General features: G+C 44.7%; 1 protein-coding gene across 1 annotated transcript in view; it reads left to right on the top strand.

Moving 5' to 3' along the window:
• The first annotated feature begins 236 nt into the window (after nucleotides 1-236).
• ST6GALNAC2 (ST6 N-acetylgalactosaminide alpha-2,6-sialyltransferase 2) overlaps nucleotides 237-18861 on the top strand; it is a 36049-nt gene continuing 17424 nt past the window's right edge. The window contains exon 1 of the mRNA XM_083487656.1: nucleotides 237-828. Within this exon, the coding sequence (XP_083343782.1) occupies nucleotides 725-828 (104 nt within the window). The 5' untranslated portion in view covers nucleotides 237-724. The remainder of the gene's footprint in view (nucleotides 829-18861) is intronic.

Raw genomic sequence — 18861 nt, 5'->3', positions numbered from 1 at the left:
AAAAGCTCCTGTTTCATCTGAAATAAGCGTTTATGAATTCCACCACCCTCTCCCTGCTCCCCCCAAAAGAGAAAGAAAACAAAATAAACCACGTTCGCGGGTCAAGGCTAAAGAACGATCAGCTTTCAAGCATGCTCCTTTCCTGCCCGAGTAAATGTTTAATCTCCAGCTGAAAATTAGTAGCTGTTTTAGGAGTAGGAACTCGCGCCTGCCGTCGCCCCCTCCACCAGCGAGCGAGTCTAAACCAGTTAGGGAAGAAGTACCCTGTCTCTCCCCCCCCCGCCCCCCATTTTACACAGCCTCTCTCCCTCTGCTTAAGTTAGCTATCCTGGGAAGGTGCATTGGCAGATATCAACAGATGGAAGGGCAGGGAGAGGGAGGAGACGCGAGCGAGAGAGAGAAGGAGGTCTTTATTACGCGCCGCACAATACCCAAAGCCCTGGGGGACCTCTTCCAGCTGGGCTCAAGAGGACAAAGTCAGGCAGGAGAGCAACTCGGGAACTTTTCAAAAGAGCTTGAAAGAGCCACTGTGGAGTTCCCCACTCCCCACTCCCCTTTTGCTTTTTGAAAGGGAGGGCGGCATCGCTTGGGAAGCGAAGGTGGCTCTGATTTCATTTGGCAGCGCCTAGGATAGCGCGCATCGGGAGGCCAGCCTTTTTTGGAGGAAGGCTTCTTCCTCCTCCTCCTCCTCCTGCTACTGCTAGCGTGCTCCAAACTTGCCTGGATGGGGTCTGCCCGGTGGAAGAGGCTCTGCCTTTTGTTCCTGATAGGGATAACATTCTCGGTCATCTTTTACGGGCACTACTACACCACGACGGATTCATCCAGGTAAGTCAGGAGGGCGGGGCGCGGTGGGGGGGGGGGAGAGAAATGTTCCCAAAAGCAGCGTCGCGGGAGAAAAACACAGCCCTGCCTAGCATGCTTAGGGGGCAGCTGGCTGCTCAGAAATGAGGGGGCATCCCTTGTGTGTTGTGCGAGGGTGTTTGGGGCAAAGGCGCAATCCCCCAAAAAATCAAAACCAGGGGAACCTGGCAATCGTGTTGGAAACAGAACAGGAAAGAGCGGTGTGCGCACCGCACTTTTTAAGCACATCCCAAGCGCGTTTTCGTTGCTCCCGGAAAAAAAAGAATAATGGGAACTGTAGTTTACATCTCGCAGGGCGATAGTTCCCAATACCCTTAAACAAGCTACAGTTCCCATTCTTTTTTGGGTTGGGGTGGGGGGAGAAATGTGCTTTTAGGGTATGGTGTGTGTGTGCCCAGCCTCGGAATCGAAGACTCTTGCTTAATATTCTTTTGTTCGCGTGTGCTTTATTTTGCTCCGATGGGGTTGCGACCCAAACCGCAGCTGTATCTAAAAACATCGTGCAAGTTCGTTTATTTTTAAAGCGAGGGGGAGTTTTAAACCTGGAAGAACCTCAAAGCTTGCTTTCGGAGATGTGACTGCACATGTTGCTTTACAATGGAACACACGCCCTCCGAGGCGCGGGCAGATATGTGTGCAGAAACAAAGCACAGAGCGACAACGCTACCTCTCTCCTGGAGAGCGAGGAAGGGCAGGCAAGTGTTGGGAGAGAAGAAGGGTATTGTACTCCCAGCTCCCAAAAGGCTAGGAATAAAAAGCAGGCCAGGCATGCTAATTAAGTTCAGCGGAGTGAGTAATGCATGGGAAGCAGAGAGTTGAGGCTTCCAGACGCCTGTGCCTTCAAGAGTTCCTAGCCATGAGCGCACATTCCCACACAGTGGGGCCAGGAAGACCAAGCAGGCGAATGCAGGGTTCTTAAGAGGGTGCCACTAGGTGGCTTCAAGTTTGAAGATGGGGTGCTGTGCATGGTTGCAGCGTGTCCTGTCTTGTTTGTTGACATGCAGGGTGCTGTTGTCCACACACACACACACACACGGACAAGAGAGCAAAGTGCAGCTCAGATTGTGCGTTCATTTCATGTCCCGTGATGAGTTGCAGATCCCAGGGAACATGTTCTGCCCTTACCTTTGCTTAGGAGCCTTCCTACTATGCTCCTGGCAGACTAAAGCCCTGAATTTGTAAGCCGGTGAAGCTGTGTAATCTATGCTATGAGCAGTGATGTGAAAGTTGGAATAGACAAGTACAGAGAGCTGGAAAGATGTTACGGCAGCCTTTGTCACACTGGCGCCCTGCAGATGTTTTGGACTATAACTCCCCTCAGGCCCAGCCAGCTGGTGGGAGTTGTAGTTCAGAATGTCTGCCGGGCGCCAGCTTGATGAAGTCTATGTTGTGAAGTGCCTGCAAGACGGTTCACCCACATTAAGCTCACTAAGCTTAAAGGACTTGCCCTACAGCTCATGGGCTCCTAGATACAGATGTCATCTGCTTTCATTACTGCTTAAGAGATGGATGAGGGGCTCAGAAGGGATGATTCTCTCGGAATGGGTTGGGACCCAAAACTCAGATACCAGATAGCCAAAACCATTCGGCAAGCATCAAAAGAAAACTTGCTTTAGGCTCCACACTTCATTTCATCCTGAAGTTCAGCTTTTACTTTATACTGTCCACCCATTCATGTTTGAAAGGAGAAGGGTGAAGTTTCACAGGGCACTCGCAACTACCCATAGATCTGAGTGTGAGACCCTCCCTCCTTTTTGTATTTTCACTTTGCATTCAATAGTTTTGAATGTAGCAGTATGTTCTATGAATTTCAGGTCTAGTTGTGTATCTTTTGGTTAGAATGACCATATGAAACACTTTATGGACTACCTGTGGTGTGGGGAATCTTTGGGCGTCTGGATGTTGCTGAACTACAACTCCCATCATTATTGCCATACTTTCTGGGGCTGATGGGAGTTGTAGTTCAGCTACATCCCGAGAGCCAAAAGTTCCCCATACCAAATGTAGTCCATAAAGTGTTTTGTATACATCAATATATATTTAAAGCTCTACGGGGGTTGGCCAGGACTATCTCCATATTATACTTGCAGGAGGTGAGACATAGTGAATTCCTTAACTTCACCCAGTAGGGTCATAGTTTAGCTTTGAGTTAGGGGTGGCCAGCGCATAGGGGTTGTTTTGAACAAATGTTTTCTCGGAATAAACTCATCAAGATAACTTTTTTAAAAATAAAAGAATGGAAATGGTTTATTGAATATTTACAGATACAGTGATACCTCAGGTTACGAACTTAATTGGTTCCAGAGGTCCGTTCTTAACCCGAAACCATTCTTAACCTGAGGCGTGCTTTCGCTAATGGGGCTCCCACTGCCGCTGCGCCACTGGTGCGCGATTTCTGTTCTCATCCTGGGGCAAAGTTCACAAAGTTCACAACCTGAGGTACTAGCAGAGTTTCTAACCCGAAGTGTTTGTAACCTGAGGTACCACTGTTCGGTGGAACCTCGTGTTACGGACGGAATCTGTTCCAGAGGCCCGTCCGTAACACGGAACTGACGCGAGGCGAAGCGCTGCATCTACGCACGCACGCACGTGGCACGATTTAGCGCTTCTGCATATGTGCACAGTGCGATTTAGCGCTTCTGCGCATGAGCAAGTGGCAAAACCCGGAAGTAACCCGTTCCCGTACTCAACACGAAAACACGTAACCTGAAGTGGACGCAACATGAGTTTGACTGTAAATTGTAAACGGATAAGAACATTGGCAGGATTATTGTAATAACCTGCAGCTTCATAAGAGTATATATTTAAAGAAGATGAATAAATGAGCAAATTAAGTTAATTTGGATATGTAGAAGATATTTAAATTAAGGAACCACAGAAGGAGGGGGAAGGAAGTCAAGCTTTGAAATATCAAAATGATTGTAAAATTAGTGAACTGTACAAGCTTGAAAAATATAAATTAAAAATTAAAAAAAGAAAAAAAGACTCAGTAAAATTAATCACTATGACTAACTTAAAAAGGTAAAGGTAAAGGTACCCCTGACTGTTAGGTCCAGTTGCAAACAACTCTGGGGTTGCGCGCTCATCTTGCTCTATAGGCCGAGAGAGCTGGTGGTTTGTCCGCAGACAGCTTCCGGATCATGTGGCCAGCATGACTAAGCCACTTCTGGTGAACCTGAGCAGCGTATGGAAATGCTGTTTACCTTCCTGCCGAAGCAGTATCTATTTATCTACTTGCACTTGACGTGCTTTCGAACTGCTAGGTGGGCAGGAGCTGGGACCGAAAGACGGGAGCTCACCCCGCCGCGGGGATTTGAACAGCCAACCTTCCAATCAGCAAGCCCTAGGCTCTGTGGTTTAGACCACAGCACCACCAGTGTCCCTTATGACTAACTTAGATCCCTTAAATTCATTGGGTCCATTATGAGTTACTTTATAAGTTAGTTGAGTGTAACCCACTAACTAAGGGTTACTCTTACTTGAGTGGGACTCAACTAAGTTGTTGTGTGCATGGAACGAGATTCACTCATGCAACAGGGCTTTCCCCTTGCACCTCTAAATCTGTGGTGGCAGGTTGGGGAAATCCCCAGAGCAGGTCTAGAGCACTCCTGGGGGAAGGAGACAGTGGAAAGGTCTTGTTGTATGAGCAGACCTTGTTCCATACACAGATAGCCCACTTGGCTTTATGTTGAATGCCACCCACAGTTTGTGGTTTTAACTACAAAACAACCCTGACTCTGTCCTTCCCTGACCCCAATAGGTGGGTGGAAGTTACCGCTGGTAGTCGCTGGAGCCCCCAAAAGACAGCATCTTGCACGCTGGACAGGTGGCTGAGCTAGGCCAGCAAAGGACCCACTGGCTCCTGAGCTGGCCCTCTGGAACTGGCCCTGCTGGGGCTCTTTGCTGAGCAAGTCTGGGACATGGCGTAGTGAAAATGGGAATGTCTGTAAAAAAAGCACCCCTTTTCTTGCAGAGCAATCCAAACCTCTGATCACCTGTGCCAGAGCTGGGATTTGGATGGGGGTGGAGATGTCCCCTCCACGCAGCCTTAGCCACCTCTGCTGGCCTCTGCTGATGGAGGAGCCTTTCCCCCCCCCCCAATGTTTCAAGGCATACAATAGGAGGGGCATTCCTGAACTGAACGGGTCATGTTCAACGTACTGCTAAGTCGCAGAACAACTTTTGCTTGCACAGTGGCCAGGCGTGATAGCTCAGTTGACAGAGCACGAGACTCTTAATTTCAGGATCATGGGTTTGAGCCACATGTTGGGTGAGATAACTGCACTGCAGGGGGTTGGCCTAGATGACCCTTGTGGTCCCTTCCAACTCTATGAGTCTATGGACTGGGTACCCCCCTCCCCCCTCCAGTTCCATCTAAATATGTTCTGGGGTTTCCTCCAATCCTCCAGAGCAGATTGGGAGATGGCATGGTGTGCACAGGGGGGGGGGGGAGGGAAACTCCCATCCTCCAATGAGGAAGTCATTCTGCTCACAAACTTGTTTAGTTGAATGCTGCCCATTATCTCAAGAACTTGAAAGGCATTCCATATCCAAGCTACGTATGATTTAAGAGCTCTCTCCTCCTCCTCCTCCGTTTTTCTGCTATGGTCCAACCTTCTCAGCATGACTAAGTTCACAGTGAAATGGACACATTTGCCTTTGTTGTAAAACAGAAAAGTTCTAAGTTATAGGATCCAGATTTGGCCGGATATATCCAGAATACTGCAGTCAGCAGTATTGTCAAGGCGGAAATCGGCACTGACGTCCTGGAAAATCCGGACGTACGGTAGCCGATGTCGGCAGTGCCTTTTAAAAATAAAAATAGCTCAAAAACGGCATTCTTTTCTTTAGCAGTTTTGCCCCGAAAGCTCAACCATCAACCACTTTGGGCAAAACTAAAAAAAGCTCAACAACTGTCTTGATTTTTACGGTTTGAAATATGGCAACCCTAAAGTTAGAATTTGTGGGCAATTCTTTACTGTTCATGTCCTTCAGGGCAGCTCCTTGGAGTTTAGGAGACATAATGGCCCACCCTGTTTTCCAACCTCTTCCTTTCAATTGAGCCAACAACACATTTTGTCAGTTCTGTGAGGGTCAAATTTCTGATATCTCTTATCCAACCTCCCCTCCCCACCACCTCACAACAATTCCAAGTGAAAGATGGATGACAATTGCCCCAGCATTTTTCAAATTGATAGGAGGTAATACCGTGTCCTATCTTTATTGAGATGGAAAGTTCAGTTTTTCATCTCAACTCTATCAGAACTTTCCATTTGCCACACCATTGTCCTGCTGGTATGCATATACTCTAGGTGCAAAATAAACATTTGGGTCTCATTCCTTCTTTTCCCCTCTCTTTCTTTTTATACATCAAAGTGACTTCCTCCTCACTGCAGGTTTTCAGAGGGGCAGGATCTGGTAAATCTGCACCAGAGTTTTTCCTTACGAAGAAAGCAAATGGCAAGGAGCACTGTTGCATCACAATTGACCCCCATTTCTAGGCCAACTAAGGGTGAGCTAAATGCTCCTAATGAAAACTAGAGCGTTTCATCAGGGAAACACAGCCTTCGGAGGCTGGGATTTGTTTCAGATGAGCTGTGGAGGGGAAGGTCCCTTTCTCTGCTCCAGCCTCTAGCTGGTGTTCACCTGTAGAGTTAATAATAATAATGAAATTTATTTATAGCCCGCCCTCCCCAGCCATAGCTGTCAACTTACAGATTTGAAAATAAGGGACCAGCAGCCTTGAAAATAAGGGATCAGCAGCCAAAAGAAGGGATCAACAATTACTTTGATAAAATACATATTTTGTTGCATGCAAATGGCTTTAGATACCTATTAGGTCCATAAATTACCATATAGCATATATTCAACGCACAAAAACATCAACAATTTGTTGTTGACAAAGCACAGCTGGACATAGAAAGGGCCCCATTACCTTCAGTAGCTTATTTAAGGGACATCATCAATAAGGGACAGCAGCGGGACATGGCCCTGGGATAAGGGACTGTCCCACCAAATAAGGGACGCTTGACAGCTATGTCTCCAGCCAAGACCGGGCTCAGGGCGACTAACACCAAATATAAAAACAATTGATTGAAATACAGCTTAAAAACAAGATTAAAATACTGTACAACATTAAAACATTAAAATGCAGCTTCATCGAATTACATGCCCATTTGCCTGTATATGGAACCCCACAGGGGTCTCTTCTCTCCTAAAATTATATGAGTCCATGAGAAAGAAGCTGGTGAGTGGGGTGAGAGGGAGAATGTTCAGCATGGAAATGGCTGGTGGGGAAAGGATTAAGCAGCCTCCCCCCCACCCCCAGTTATTTGTCAGATAGAAAGATTTATTACACGCATTTGTATGTAACGTCTACTGTGCCCCTAATAGCAATAAATTGTAGGTGGAAGCTCCTTTCTCTGGATGAAGCAATGCCTTCAGAGGCACAAGGCCTTAGGGGAGAAGACAGGAGGAAATAAAGACTTCCTTTGAGGATGCTTGGTAGCAGCCATCTTGCTCTCTTGTAGACCTAGCTAACATTCTACTTAACCCAAAATAGCACTTGCTGTGCTTTTGGACAATAATAATTTTCACCAGACACTGGGTCATATTTGAGGAACTGTGTAAGAGCTGCACCAGATTTAGGGCAGTGTAGGTGTCTCCCCTGCACAAGGTACTGAACCAAAGGGGAGCATAATAATAATAATAATAATAATAATAATAATAATATACCTATATTAATACGGGCACCTACTGAGAAGATCCATAAAAATACAACTGTACCAAAAAGAATTATTGTGAAAATAAGAAATATTAAAGTAGGGGGCAAATGTTGTCCTCGCTCAGGGCACCATGTTATCAAAAGTCCACCCCTGGCGACAGCTGCCCTCATCACTCAGCCATTCCTGGGACTATGCTCCAGAAGCTGAAATCAGGTCAGATCCTTTGAATATCTGCTAAATAAGACCACTATTTTTTGCTATGTTTCCTGATGCTGACTGTCCAGTACCTTGGACAAACTTAGTTCACAAACTTGGTTCCCAGTCTTGGGTCGCCAGCTGTTTTTGGACTACAACTCCCATCATCCCTAACTGGCAGGACCTCTGGTCAGGGATGATGGAAATTGTAGTCCAAAAGCGGCTGGAGACCCAAGTTTGGGGAACCTTGGTCTAAATAGAGCACCACAACATTTGGCAAGGAGCCTATCTGTGGCTGCTCCCCAAAAGATCTCAAAGCACAGCTCAAAACCTACTGATTTAGATGCCTCTAGCTTCCACTTCTTCCTTTTATTTGATGTCTGATTCCAGTCCTTGCAGGATTCCCTGCTCTGCATACAGATCACCCAGTATCTCCACAGGCAGTGCCTAGAAATCAGGATGTAATTTCTAGGGTCCTTGCCTGATACATTTAATTAGACTACTATTCCTAACCCTCCCTATGCAGCTACTAATCCTTTTTTCTTCTGTCATACAAAAAAATTGACTGTTGTTGGCACAAGTCTTTCACACAAATGACCTGGGCCGAGACCTGCCCTTATCGCTTTGTAATTCAAGGAACTATGGTAACGGTGAACCGCCACTGAGGTAACCACAACAAAACTTCAATTGCCCTACACACTAGCCACTTATTCAGAGTTTTGCAATTGAGTCAATTGCGTGCTTTTAACAAGTTTACTGATTAAAACGGAATTACATGGTGTCATAATAAAAGTAGAATGTGGAGGGTAACTGAGGCAATAGTTTTAACGCAAATAATTTATTTTTGGTAAAGCCAATGTCGAATCTGACCTCAAGGCAATGCACTTGGTCAGGGAAGATTTATATCAAATTGGATGGCGATGCCAGAAGGCTGCGAGCTTTTAGCATATGGTGATTAATATGCTTAAAGATGCATTTCAGATGGACACTTTGCTTTGTTCATTTAATTATGTAAAACATAGCATCCTAACGATCTACCAAGTGTGGGTATTATGCATTCCTATGATGGTCATGATAGGATATGCTAAAAACTAAGGGGAAAGTGCAAGACCAAGTAAAACAGACCTGATAAGAAAGTTATAGGAGCAGGTTGGGATTATAAAATGAACAACCATGTTGAAAAAGCAAGAAAACTAAGGAATGTTTAAGTTGTTGGAGTCCAATGTGTGTGTGTAGTTACAGATTAAGGACCATGGGGTTGATTTGATGATTTAGCTGCTCCATAAGAATTTAAGAAATTAATTAAATCAATTTAATTAATCCATAATCTGGAAGTCAAGCAATATAACAGCTTTTACCTTTCTTACCCTTTTAAAAATAAATGCATTAATGCAGTGGATTTGTATCTCATTTTCTAAATGTGAAAATGCTGTTGCTGTTTTTAATTTTAAGAAAACAGATGTATGTTAGCTATAACAATACCCACACCAGTAGACATTCTTTCCTGGTGATGGCTCGAGGGAAAATCTGATTGATGCTTTGGCTCTCGTTGGATTTGACGTCCGAAAGAAGCTTGCAGAGGAGATGATGGGGAAGAAAGACATGTCTGAGTGAGACAGATTTGTTAGAAGTCACTTTCGCAAGGCTAAATCCAAATACATGTTTTCATAAGTTGTATAGACTTCTGCTGCCGGTCCCTTTAGATCAGGGGTGAACAGCTCTGAGAACCACATTGGCAACATACGATATCCAGGTGCCGGCATCTAATTTGTATATTTGAGCTAATTGTAATTAACAGGTTTTGCACATCATTTGCATAAAGCTGGTGCCTGCCAAGTTGTAACAGATGGACATATTGCGTTTATTTTTGTGATATCTGAAATCATTAACTCCAAATGTGAACGTCTCCTCCGCTTAGTGCCGGAGACAATTCTGGGTGGCATCTCCCTTGTAGCCTTGTCACTGCTTTGGGTGACCTTTCACATTCATAAACTAGAACAGGCAAACCATAAGTTCAAACTGGAACACTCAAGATAGATGTTTCCAGGCTCAGTGTAGCAGACCCTCCAAGTTTCCCTATTTTCCAGAGACAGTCCCAGATTTACAGACGTCATCCTGGTTTCTGATTTGATCCCGGAATGTCCCTCTTTTCCTTTGGATGTCCCTATTTCCATCGGAGAAATGTTGGCGGTTATGGAGTTATCTGACCCCTGACCCATCTGAAGGCAGTCCTGTATGGAGAAGTTCTTTAATGTTTAATGTTTTATTATGTTTTTATATATGTTGGAAGCCGCCCAGAGTGGCTGGGGCAACCGAGTCAGATGGGCTGTGTATAATAATAATAATAATAATAATAATAATAATAATAATAATAGAATAGTAAAGGTAAAGGGACCCCTGACCATTAGGTCCAGTCACGGACGACTCTGGGGTTGCTCTCATCTCGCTTTACTGGCCGAGGGAGCCAGCGTACAGCTTCCGGGTCATAATAATAATAATAATAATAATAATAATAATAATAATAATAAATTATATTTATGTCCCGCCCTCCCCAGCCGAAGCCGGGCTCAGGGCGGCTAACAACAATAAAACAGTACAAAAGTACAACACAACACAACACTCTAAAATCATTCATTATAAAATTAATTCAAATCAAGCCACTGGCAACCATTGGGCCAGAGCTCTGCGAAGATTGCCGAGGGAGGGGGTCAGGCTGTGCCCTGGCCAAAGGCCTGGTGGAACAGCTCTGTCTTGCAGGCCCTGTGGAAAGATGTCAAGTCCCGCAGGGCCCTAGTCTCTTGTGACAGAGTGTTCCACCAGATCGGAACACTCTGTCATCAATAAGGGACAGCAGTGGGACATGGCGCTGGAATAAGGGACTGTCCCTTCAAATAAGGGACACTTGACAGCTATGCCGCCGACCTTCTGATCGGCAAGCCCTAGGCTCTGTAGTTTAGACCACAGCGCCCCCTGCGTCCCTTAAATAATAGAATAGGATGTCCCTATTTTCATCGGAGAAACGTTGGACGGTATGGGGTAGCTGTTACCTCTCAACCCCTTTATCTGGTAGTTGTTGAAATGGGCTTCCTGAAGTCCCACGGTAGTCATAATAAGAGTCTGGGGAATGTCTAGACCAGGGATGGCTAACCTGTGACCCTCCAGATGTTGTAGGACTCCAACTCCCATCAGCCCCAGCCAGCAATGGCCATTGATCAGGTATGACAGGAGGTGTCCAACAACATCTGGAGGGCCACACAGGTTGGCCACCCCTGGTCTAGGCATGTAAGAAAGATGTCCAAAAGAACTGCCTACCATGCAGCGGTGAAAGACATGGGAGTCCTAGAAGAAAAGGTTGCGTACGTACGAAGCCACTGTTTTTAGAAATCATTGGGTAAACCACTCAGAATATCCTACTCCTCCAGGCTTCATAAGCAAACTCTTATGCTGATGTTTCTGCCTCCTGCATGAGGTTCCCTTCTTAATGTTTCTCCTTTCTGGCCCCACCAGTAGCTTAGGCAGAGCCTCACATTTGCCCCTGTTGCCATTGTTTGCACTGGCTGTATGAATAATCCTTTCACAAGCAGAACAGTAGCAGAACAAAAACCAGACACTCATAGAAATACATACAGTGGTGCCTCGCAAGACGAAAAGAATCCGTTCTGTGATTCTCTTCGTCTAGCGGTTTTTTCGTCTTGCGAAGCAAGCCCATTGACGGATTAGAGGATTAGCGCTATTAGCAGCTTTTAGTGGCTTATCTGCTGATCGGATCAGCTGATAAGCGGCTTAGCGGCTTAGAAAAAGGGGGGGAGGGAAAAAAACCCGCAGGAACTCGCAAGACATTTTCGTCTTGCGAAGCAAGCCCATAGGAGATTCGTTTTGCGAAGCACCTCCAAAACGGAAAACTCTTTCGTCTAGAGAGTTTTCCGTCTTGCGAGGCATTTGTCTTGCGGGGCACCACTGTATGTTGCAAAACACATAAGTGTGTGGGTTGAGAAGGGTTGTGCATACTGGTTATTGAGGATTCAAATGTTCATCCGAAGAGCTCGAGGTAGCATATAAGTTGCTCCCCTTCCTCATTTTATCCCCACAACAGCCCTGTGAGGTGGGTTAGGCCAAGAGAAAGCTACTGGCTCAAGGTCACTTTAGTGAGCTTTAGGGCTGAGTGGAGATTTGAACCTGGATCTCTGGACTTGTACACCAGAGCAAAAACAAACAGGGCTGCTCCAGTTCACAGATAAGTTTTAACCACCCCTTTTGCTTTGAAAAAGTCTCCGGTCTATATTTCTGAGCATGTGGAGACTGATTCCTCTGAGGGGGGATGTTTTGGAATCCATTCCAATAGTTGCGGTTCAAGGGCTTGACCTTCTGGCCAGGGCCAGTCTGAAGGAGCAGAAAGAGAGACAAGGAAACCTTTATGACACCCAAATGGTGATTTTCACACAGAGGAGTGAGCAGATTGTGTTTCTTCAGTTCTGCATGTGCGTAGCCTGTGGCAGACATCCCTCTGAAGCCATGCCCCAGAGGCCTGAAATTCAAGCGAAGCAAGGTCTGGTGAACTAGATGTGGAATTATGCTCATACAGAAGTGATTTCTGTTGTGAGAAAGGTTCCTGGTGGCCTTCCTGGAAAGGCTTGTTGTGCAAAGGGCAGGAGTCCTTTCATTAAGGCCAAGCCACAGACCTGTCCATCTAGATGGACGGGGTTGTAAATCCATCAAGTCCCGTTGACTTCAGTTGTGGGGGGAAATGGCTTGAATTCTTAATGCCTGTGCACCCAGGTCATCAGAGGAAGTCTATTTCATTTGCAGGAAAAGTACATTTGATGTACAGTGGTACCCCGGGTTAAATACTTAATTTGTTCCGGAGGTCCGTTCTTAACCTGAAACTGTTCTTAACCTGAAGCACCACTTTAGCTAATGGGGCCTCCTGCTGCCGCCACGCCACCGGAGCACGATTTCTGTTCTTATCCTGAAGCAAAGTTCTTAACCTGAGGTAATATTTCTGGGTTAGCGGCGTCTGTATCCTGAAGCATATTTAACCTGAAGCGTATGTAACCCGAGGTACCACTGTATGCCCAAAAGAAATGACCTTCACTGGGTTGGCACTTCAATGCCAACAGTTTATACTTTTCGGTGCCAGGTTGCAACTTTATTATTTACCCAAAACACACACACACACGCAGGTTGGATAGTTTTATTCCTCTTCATTTTATTGAATTATTTATTTTCGTAATTCTACGTTTCTTTTTATATACAGCCCTAAAATCCATTTTTGGAGAAGGGGCAGCTGAGGGATAGCTCAATTGGCAAAACACAAGACTGTTAATCTTAGGGTCGTGGGTTTGAGTCCCGCGCCGGGTGGAAGATTTCTGTATTGCAGGGGGTTGGACTAGATGATCGTTGTGGTCCCTCAAAATTATTTTGCCATGCTCCTCAATGCCTGATGGTTGTGGGAGCTCTGGTCTACACAAACACCTACACAAAGAGAGCCAATCTATTCATTTTTCTGGAGGGAGAAAATCTGTGCTTCCATTCTTTGTACATGTAGGTTGGCTGTCTCTGTTGCAATGAACAAGGCAGTCTGTGCTTGGAGCTTCATTTGCACATTGCAGTGAATGTGGCAGCTCCAGATTACTGCAAGGAAGTACACGCCTATCTTCCAGTTGTGCCCATGTTTAGTTTCAGTGGGCTCTGTTAAACAGGAAGCAGATGGTAACTAGGCAGAGGCGCATTAAAACTCAACCCTAAAGCCAGTTCAGGTCTGGGGCGATGCCTTGCAGAAAGTTCAAGCCAGGATGGCGAGTATACTCTCATCAAGAGCTCATATTTCAGTAAATGCCTCTTCAACAACATATGCCTTGTCTAATCCACAATAAAGCATTTTTCACAGATACACGATGGTGATATTGATTTCCCCACCCACCCAAACTTGGGCAGGCTGCTGTGAGAGTTGCTTTGAAGTCAACCTTCTGTTTCCCAATGAATGGGCCTCTTTCTTCTTCTTCCAAGATGACCCATCTAGCATGTAGGGAGGTGGAGCTGTTGACTGAGAAGGGCTTAGCCAAGTTGCCTGACCTCAGGTTTACCAGTGGCTGGGTAAGATCCAAGACAAAACAGGCATCTGGAAAAGAAGAAGTAGGAACAAAGTAGGAACAAAAAGAAGAAGCTAGGGGTTGTGTGGCTACAATCCCAAGTTTATTTGTGAATTAGCCCAGTTGAATACAGTAGGATTTACTTCTGAGTAGGGATGGGGGCGAAGTTGATACGAATGTCCCAATTCACACTTCCTGTACTAATAAGATACCCTTCAGAATTCTCATTTCCCCAAATTTTGTGCTGCAGTTATCCAATGAAAAAGTGAGCACAACTATATGGAAATAGTATGCAAAGCAACATAGTTGGGGAAATTGCTAGCAAAAACGATATTGGACAAAATTGCACACAAAGATCGAAAGAAATGTGTGTGAACTGTGAATCTTCATGTGGACTTTTTCAAGGGAAAATGGCAAATGGATGTGAAAATGAACTGAACTGAAGTTTGGGGGAAATGAGAATCTGAAACTGACAGATTTGTCTGTCCTTGTGAATAAGAAGTGACAGTTGTTAATGTCTATGTTTGTACAGTACTTTAACTGAGTTAGACTGGGAGACCCATGTCTCAGAAATAATTTTATAATAATATTTATGTAGAGTTTCAGGTTGTATACACACCATACATTTAAAGCACAGTCCCTGCCCCTAAAAAAAAATGTACTGGGAACTGTAGTTTATTTCTCACAGTGCTGCATTTTCCAGTAACCTTTAAATCGATGGTGTGTATGCAGGCTCAAAGTGCTTCCTGTTCGGACTTCCGGGTTAGCGCCTCCGGCAATGGGGGATTTCCTCTGATCGGGAGGAATCCGCTCCGTGGAAATCAGGGTCTGGACCGCCACGGCGAGGCGGAGACCCACTAAAAACCACAGGCGGGAGAAGCCTGTGGATGTGGGATTCGGCTGGCACCTTTTGTGCCTCCCCTATGCGCGGGGAAACCCGGTTTCGGGGATCCGGAGCGACGTGGGGTGAGCGGTGCGGTGCTTCGAATCAACTGCTTCTTTCACGGAGTGAAGCCGCATTGCTGTTGCCGGAGAGCGCTGACTTTTTCCTGTGGACAATTGGACTCTAAACAACTACCCGTGAGTAGAACGGAAAATTGGATCTCTAAACTTCTTAATTTGGCATCAAAATGGGAAGGTTTCAAACAGGAAGTCCGCCTTCCTCTTTTGTAAATAGATTGAAGCAAAGACGTTGCAAGCTAAAGCCTGGAAAGTCTTTTGTAAAGGATTAAATCTCCATCGGTTAAAATTACTAAACCCCCCTTGGAAGCAGGAGAAGAGGGGGGAAATTCTAGATTGTTTAAGCCTGCAGGAGAGAGAGTGAAGAAAGATAAATCACCACCGTTTCGAACCTGGGAACGGGCTGCCAGTAAGATTGACGTTTTGGGAAAGTTCATTGACTGTGAATAAAACGTATGTTGACAGATAGTTAAATAAGAGAAATATATTGTTTCCATTGCTTTCTTTTGCACTTAAAAAGGAGCAAAAAAAGTAACTGAAAATCGAAACTAACTCTGTCGCTGGATCTGCGTTTAAAAGGATGGATACAAATAGAAATTGTTTCCCCTAGAGGGAGCTTTTGAAACTGTTGCAGGAGTGGAGCTGGGGAATTTTCCAGCTGCAGAGATTAAAGAGCGTGAGAATCAGAGTCTGACCTTGGACAAGAATGTTGACAGAAGAAGCCTTAGTGATTGCATTTTGCAAGACAAGTGCTTTATTGGAACAGCTTCATGAGAAGACGGATGTGGTGATTATTAAAATTGACAATTTGGGACAAAAAATGACTGAGTTGGGACAAAAAGGGAATACCTATACAGAAATCACTCAGGAATTGACCCAGGAATCTGTTTTGACATGGCAAGCTGTGGAGAAGACGGAGGAGAAAGTTGTTGCTGAACCTCAAGTAATTCAAGTGGAGAGAGCCCCGGCCTCACAGATGCAATTTGATGAGCATAAGCTGTTGCCCTTTATGATTGAATCTAGAGAAAGCCAGATTTGGTGGGATGGAGCCTTGCTTGGATTGGAGAAGGAAAGTTGGATAGATCCTCCTATGCAGGGAGGCTCTGGCCTTTGGGATCTGGATTTGGGTCAGGGGGAGATTGGCGCTCTGAAATATCTTTTGGACTTTAGTTCTGACTATGGAGAATGGGTTGACCTGTCAAGAAGGAATAAAGACATTGTTAGGTTGGAGTTTCCCCGAGATCTACTCCTCAGTGCCAAAGGAAGGAAATTAAGAACAAGATCAGCAGAAGATAAAGTAAAGTGCATGTATAAATATGAAGAAGATCTGCAGAAGGGACATGGAAGAGAGTTAAGAGCCTCGGACGGAAGGTCACCAGGTTGATGGACCATATAGTATTGATAGAAAGGACTGACAGAATCCGAGACCAGGGAGAAGAGACGGTGGAAGAAGATTGGGAAAAAAGTTTTTAAAAAATTATTTAGAGAAATGTTGCAAAATTAATGAGTGTTAGAAAAATGTTGGAATGAAATTATATGGCTTTAGTAGAAATGTTATAAGGAGTTAAGTATAAATAAGTTTTAGGGTTTTAATGGTAAGATAAGGGTAAAATAAATTAAGATAATTAAATGACAGAAAACAGTGAAAGATGGAAAGGATTTGCTGAAATAATTAATAACTAGAACACAAAAAGGGAGGTGTGAGGAGGTCGATGAAACAAGTTAATGAAAGATAAAGATATGGAAATATTGGATGTGTTTTTAACTGTTTTTGCTTTTGTTTTTGTTTTGATGTATTGTGTCTTTTGCTTTTTTATGTATTGATTTGTATTGTTTATTTTTTCTCTTTCTTTTTTACTTTTTTCTTTAATTCTTAAACTTTTAATAAATATTATTAAAACAAACAAACAAAGTGCTTCCTGTTCATTCATTGTACTTTTTACAATAACTCTGTAACTACTTGCTCCTTTAACAAATAAGCAGGAACTTGTGTGGACTAGAGGCCACATCATCAGATTCAGGAATGGTAATATTAATCTTCAATTGCAGGTATGTATACACATACAAGGGGATGTGGGTGGCGCTGTGGTCTAAACCACTGAGCCTCTTGGGCTTGCCGATCAGAAGGTCGGCAGTTCGAATCCCCACGACAGGGTGAGCTCCAGTTGCTCAGTCCCAGCTCCTGCCAACCTAGCAGTTCGAAAGCATGTCAAAGTGCAAGTAGATAAATAGGTACTGCTCCGGCGGGAAGGTAAACAGCGTTTCCGTGCTCTGCTCTGGTTTTGCCAGAAGCAGCTTAGTCATGCTGCCCACATGACCCGGAAGCTGTCTGCGGACAAACGTCGGCTCTTCGACCAGTAAAGCGAGATGAGCTCCACAACTGGACTTAACTGGAAGCAATGAGATGCAACAAGTACAGATAACTCCCAAGAGACTGTGATCTACTCCCGGTATAAAAAAAGACAGTGATCTACCCATTGTCATTGCCTAGAGTTGTTGAGCTTTTTTTAGAGGGGAGTGCTCAGAGTTGTCATTGCCCAATTTATGCCTGAATTACAGTTGCTCAAAACAAGCTCAAGTGCTTCTTAACAGGAAGCCGTGACAGGTACAATCAACTTGGCAAAACTGAGTTATGCTGTTGTAGGAAATGAAGCCATTGTCTTTTTTCCGGCCAAGATTCCTTGCTCAGTAAGTAAAACAGCATCTCATACTGGTGCCTCCATTTGAAATCATTCAAGTAGAATTCCTTTGAAATTATTTTCTTCATGGACACCTCTAGATCTGTAGCATGCTTGCTTTAAATAATAATGATAATGATAATGATAATAATCCTTCAACTGACCACTATCATTTGGAGGAAAAACCAGTTTCAGGGCCTCAGTGTGGAACGCACTGCAGGTTTGATTGGGGTCAGTCCTGCACTGATTTCTACTGCAAATTGTTCATCTTATGGCTGCTACTTCAGCAACCCAAAGGGATGTTTACTGCCAACAGCACCTTCGGGAACAAATAGCAGCCAGGGAAGGGGCATTTTCCAGCAGAAAACAGGAACCTGATCCAGAAGCATGTTCCAGATTGGGACCTGTGAGTGATTTTATTTCAGAATAAAGTTAGTCAGATTAATAGTCAGGATCTTCCTGCATGGGGCAGGGAGATCCTAAATGGGATCCTGAAGCTGTTTTCTTATCCACAATAAATTTAACTGGGCTCTTTGGCTGGATCAACCCTTTGGATTTTAAAGATTCCCAAATATACTTTGTGCTTCTTGTTTCCCCGATAGTGGAAGACGTTCACAGCCACTGCTTTTAACGGGGTCTCCTTGCTTTCCAAGGAGAGAGGGCTGGAGAGTTGTTCCATTTGCTTTCCAAAGAACGTGGAATGGAAAACTACTTGCGTCTTTTGTAATAACCCCTTTATGTAAAAATGTACTGGTTGAGCAATTATTGCAAGGCAAAGAAGCAACACACGGTCAGGCTGTGTTAGGTTTGCAGCAACAATAGTCCTTAAATAGTAACAAACAGTAACGTTCAGAAATGCAAATATGGTTTCTCTAGAGATCTCTGAGGAAACCATAGCAGATTTAAAATAAACAGCGGGGGCTGATGCCCATTGAGAGTGGCAGGGAGACCAATAGTGGGCATGCAACCACAGCCTTTGAGAGACAGGCGGAGACAGGTAATTCTAGTTTTGTCCCCATCCTCAAGGGCAACACTGAGACTAAGACTGTGTACACACGACACTCTTAAAGCACGTTCTTCCCCTCAAAGAATTATGGGTAGTGTAGTTTACCCCTCACAGAATTACAATTCATAGCAATCCTTAACAAACCACAGTGCCCATAATTCTTTGAAGGAAAGAATGCGCTTTGAATGTATGTATACAACCTACAACCTAAGGAAGAGAAGGGTTACAAGCAATGCCACCAGGGGTATGGGTTGAGGGGCTGACTGAGGGGAGACAGGTTGGTGGGGTAGTCTCCACGGCAAAACAAAACAAAAGCCATTTCTTGCAGCAGCTCTCCCTGCCTC

Source organism: Podarcis liolepis (genome assembly GCF_965112155.1).
Source record: "Podarcis liolepis genome assembly, chromosome: 2".
Taxonomy (NCBI): domain Eukaryota; kingdom Metazoa; phylum Chordata; class Lepidosauria; order Squamata; family Lacertidae; genus Podarcis; species Podarcis liolepis.
The sequence above is the reverse complement of the archived record's forward strand: the minus strand, read 5'-3'. Positions and strand labels throughout refer to the sequence as shown.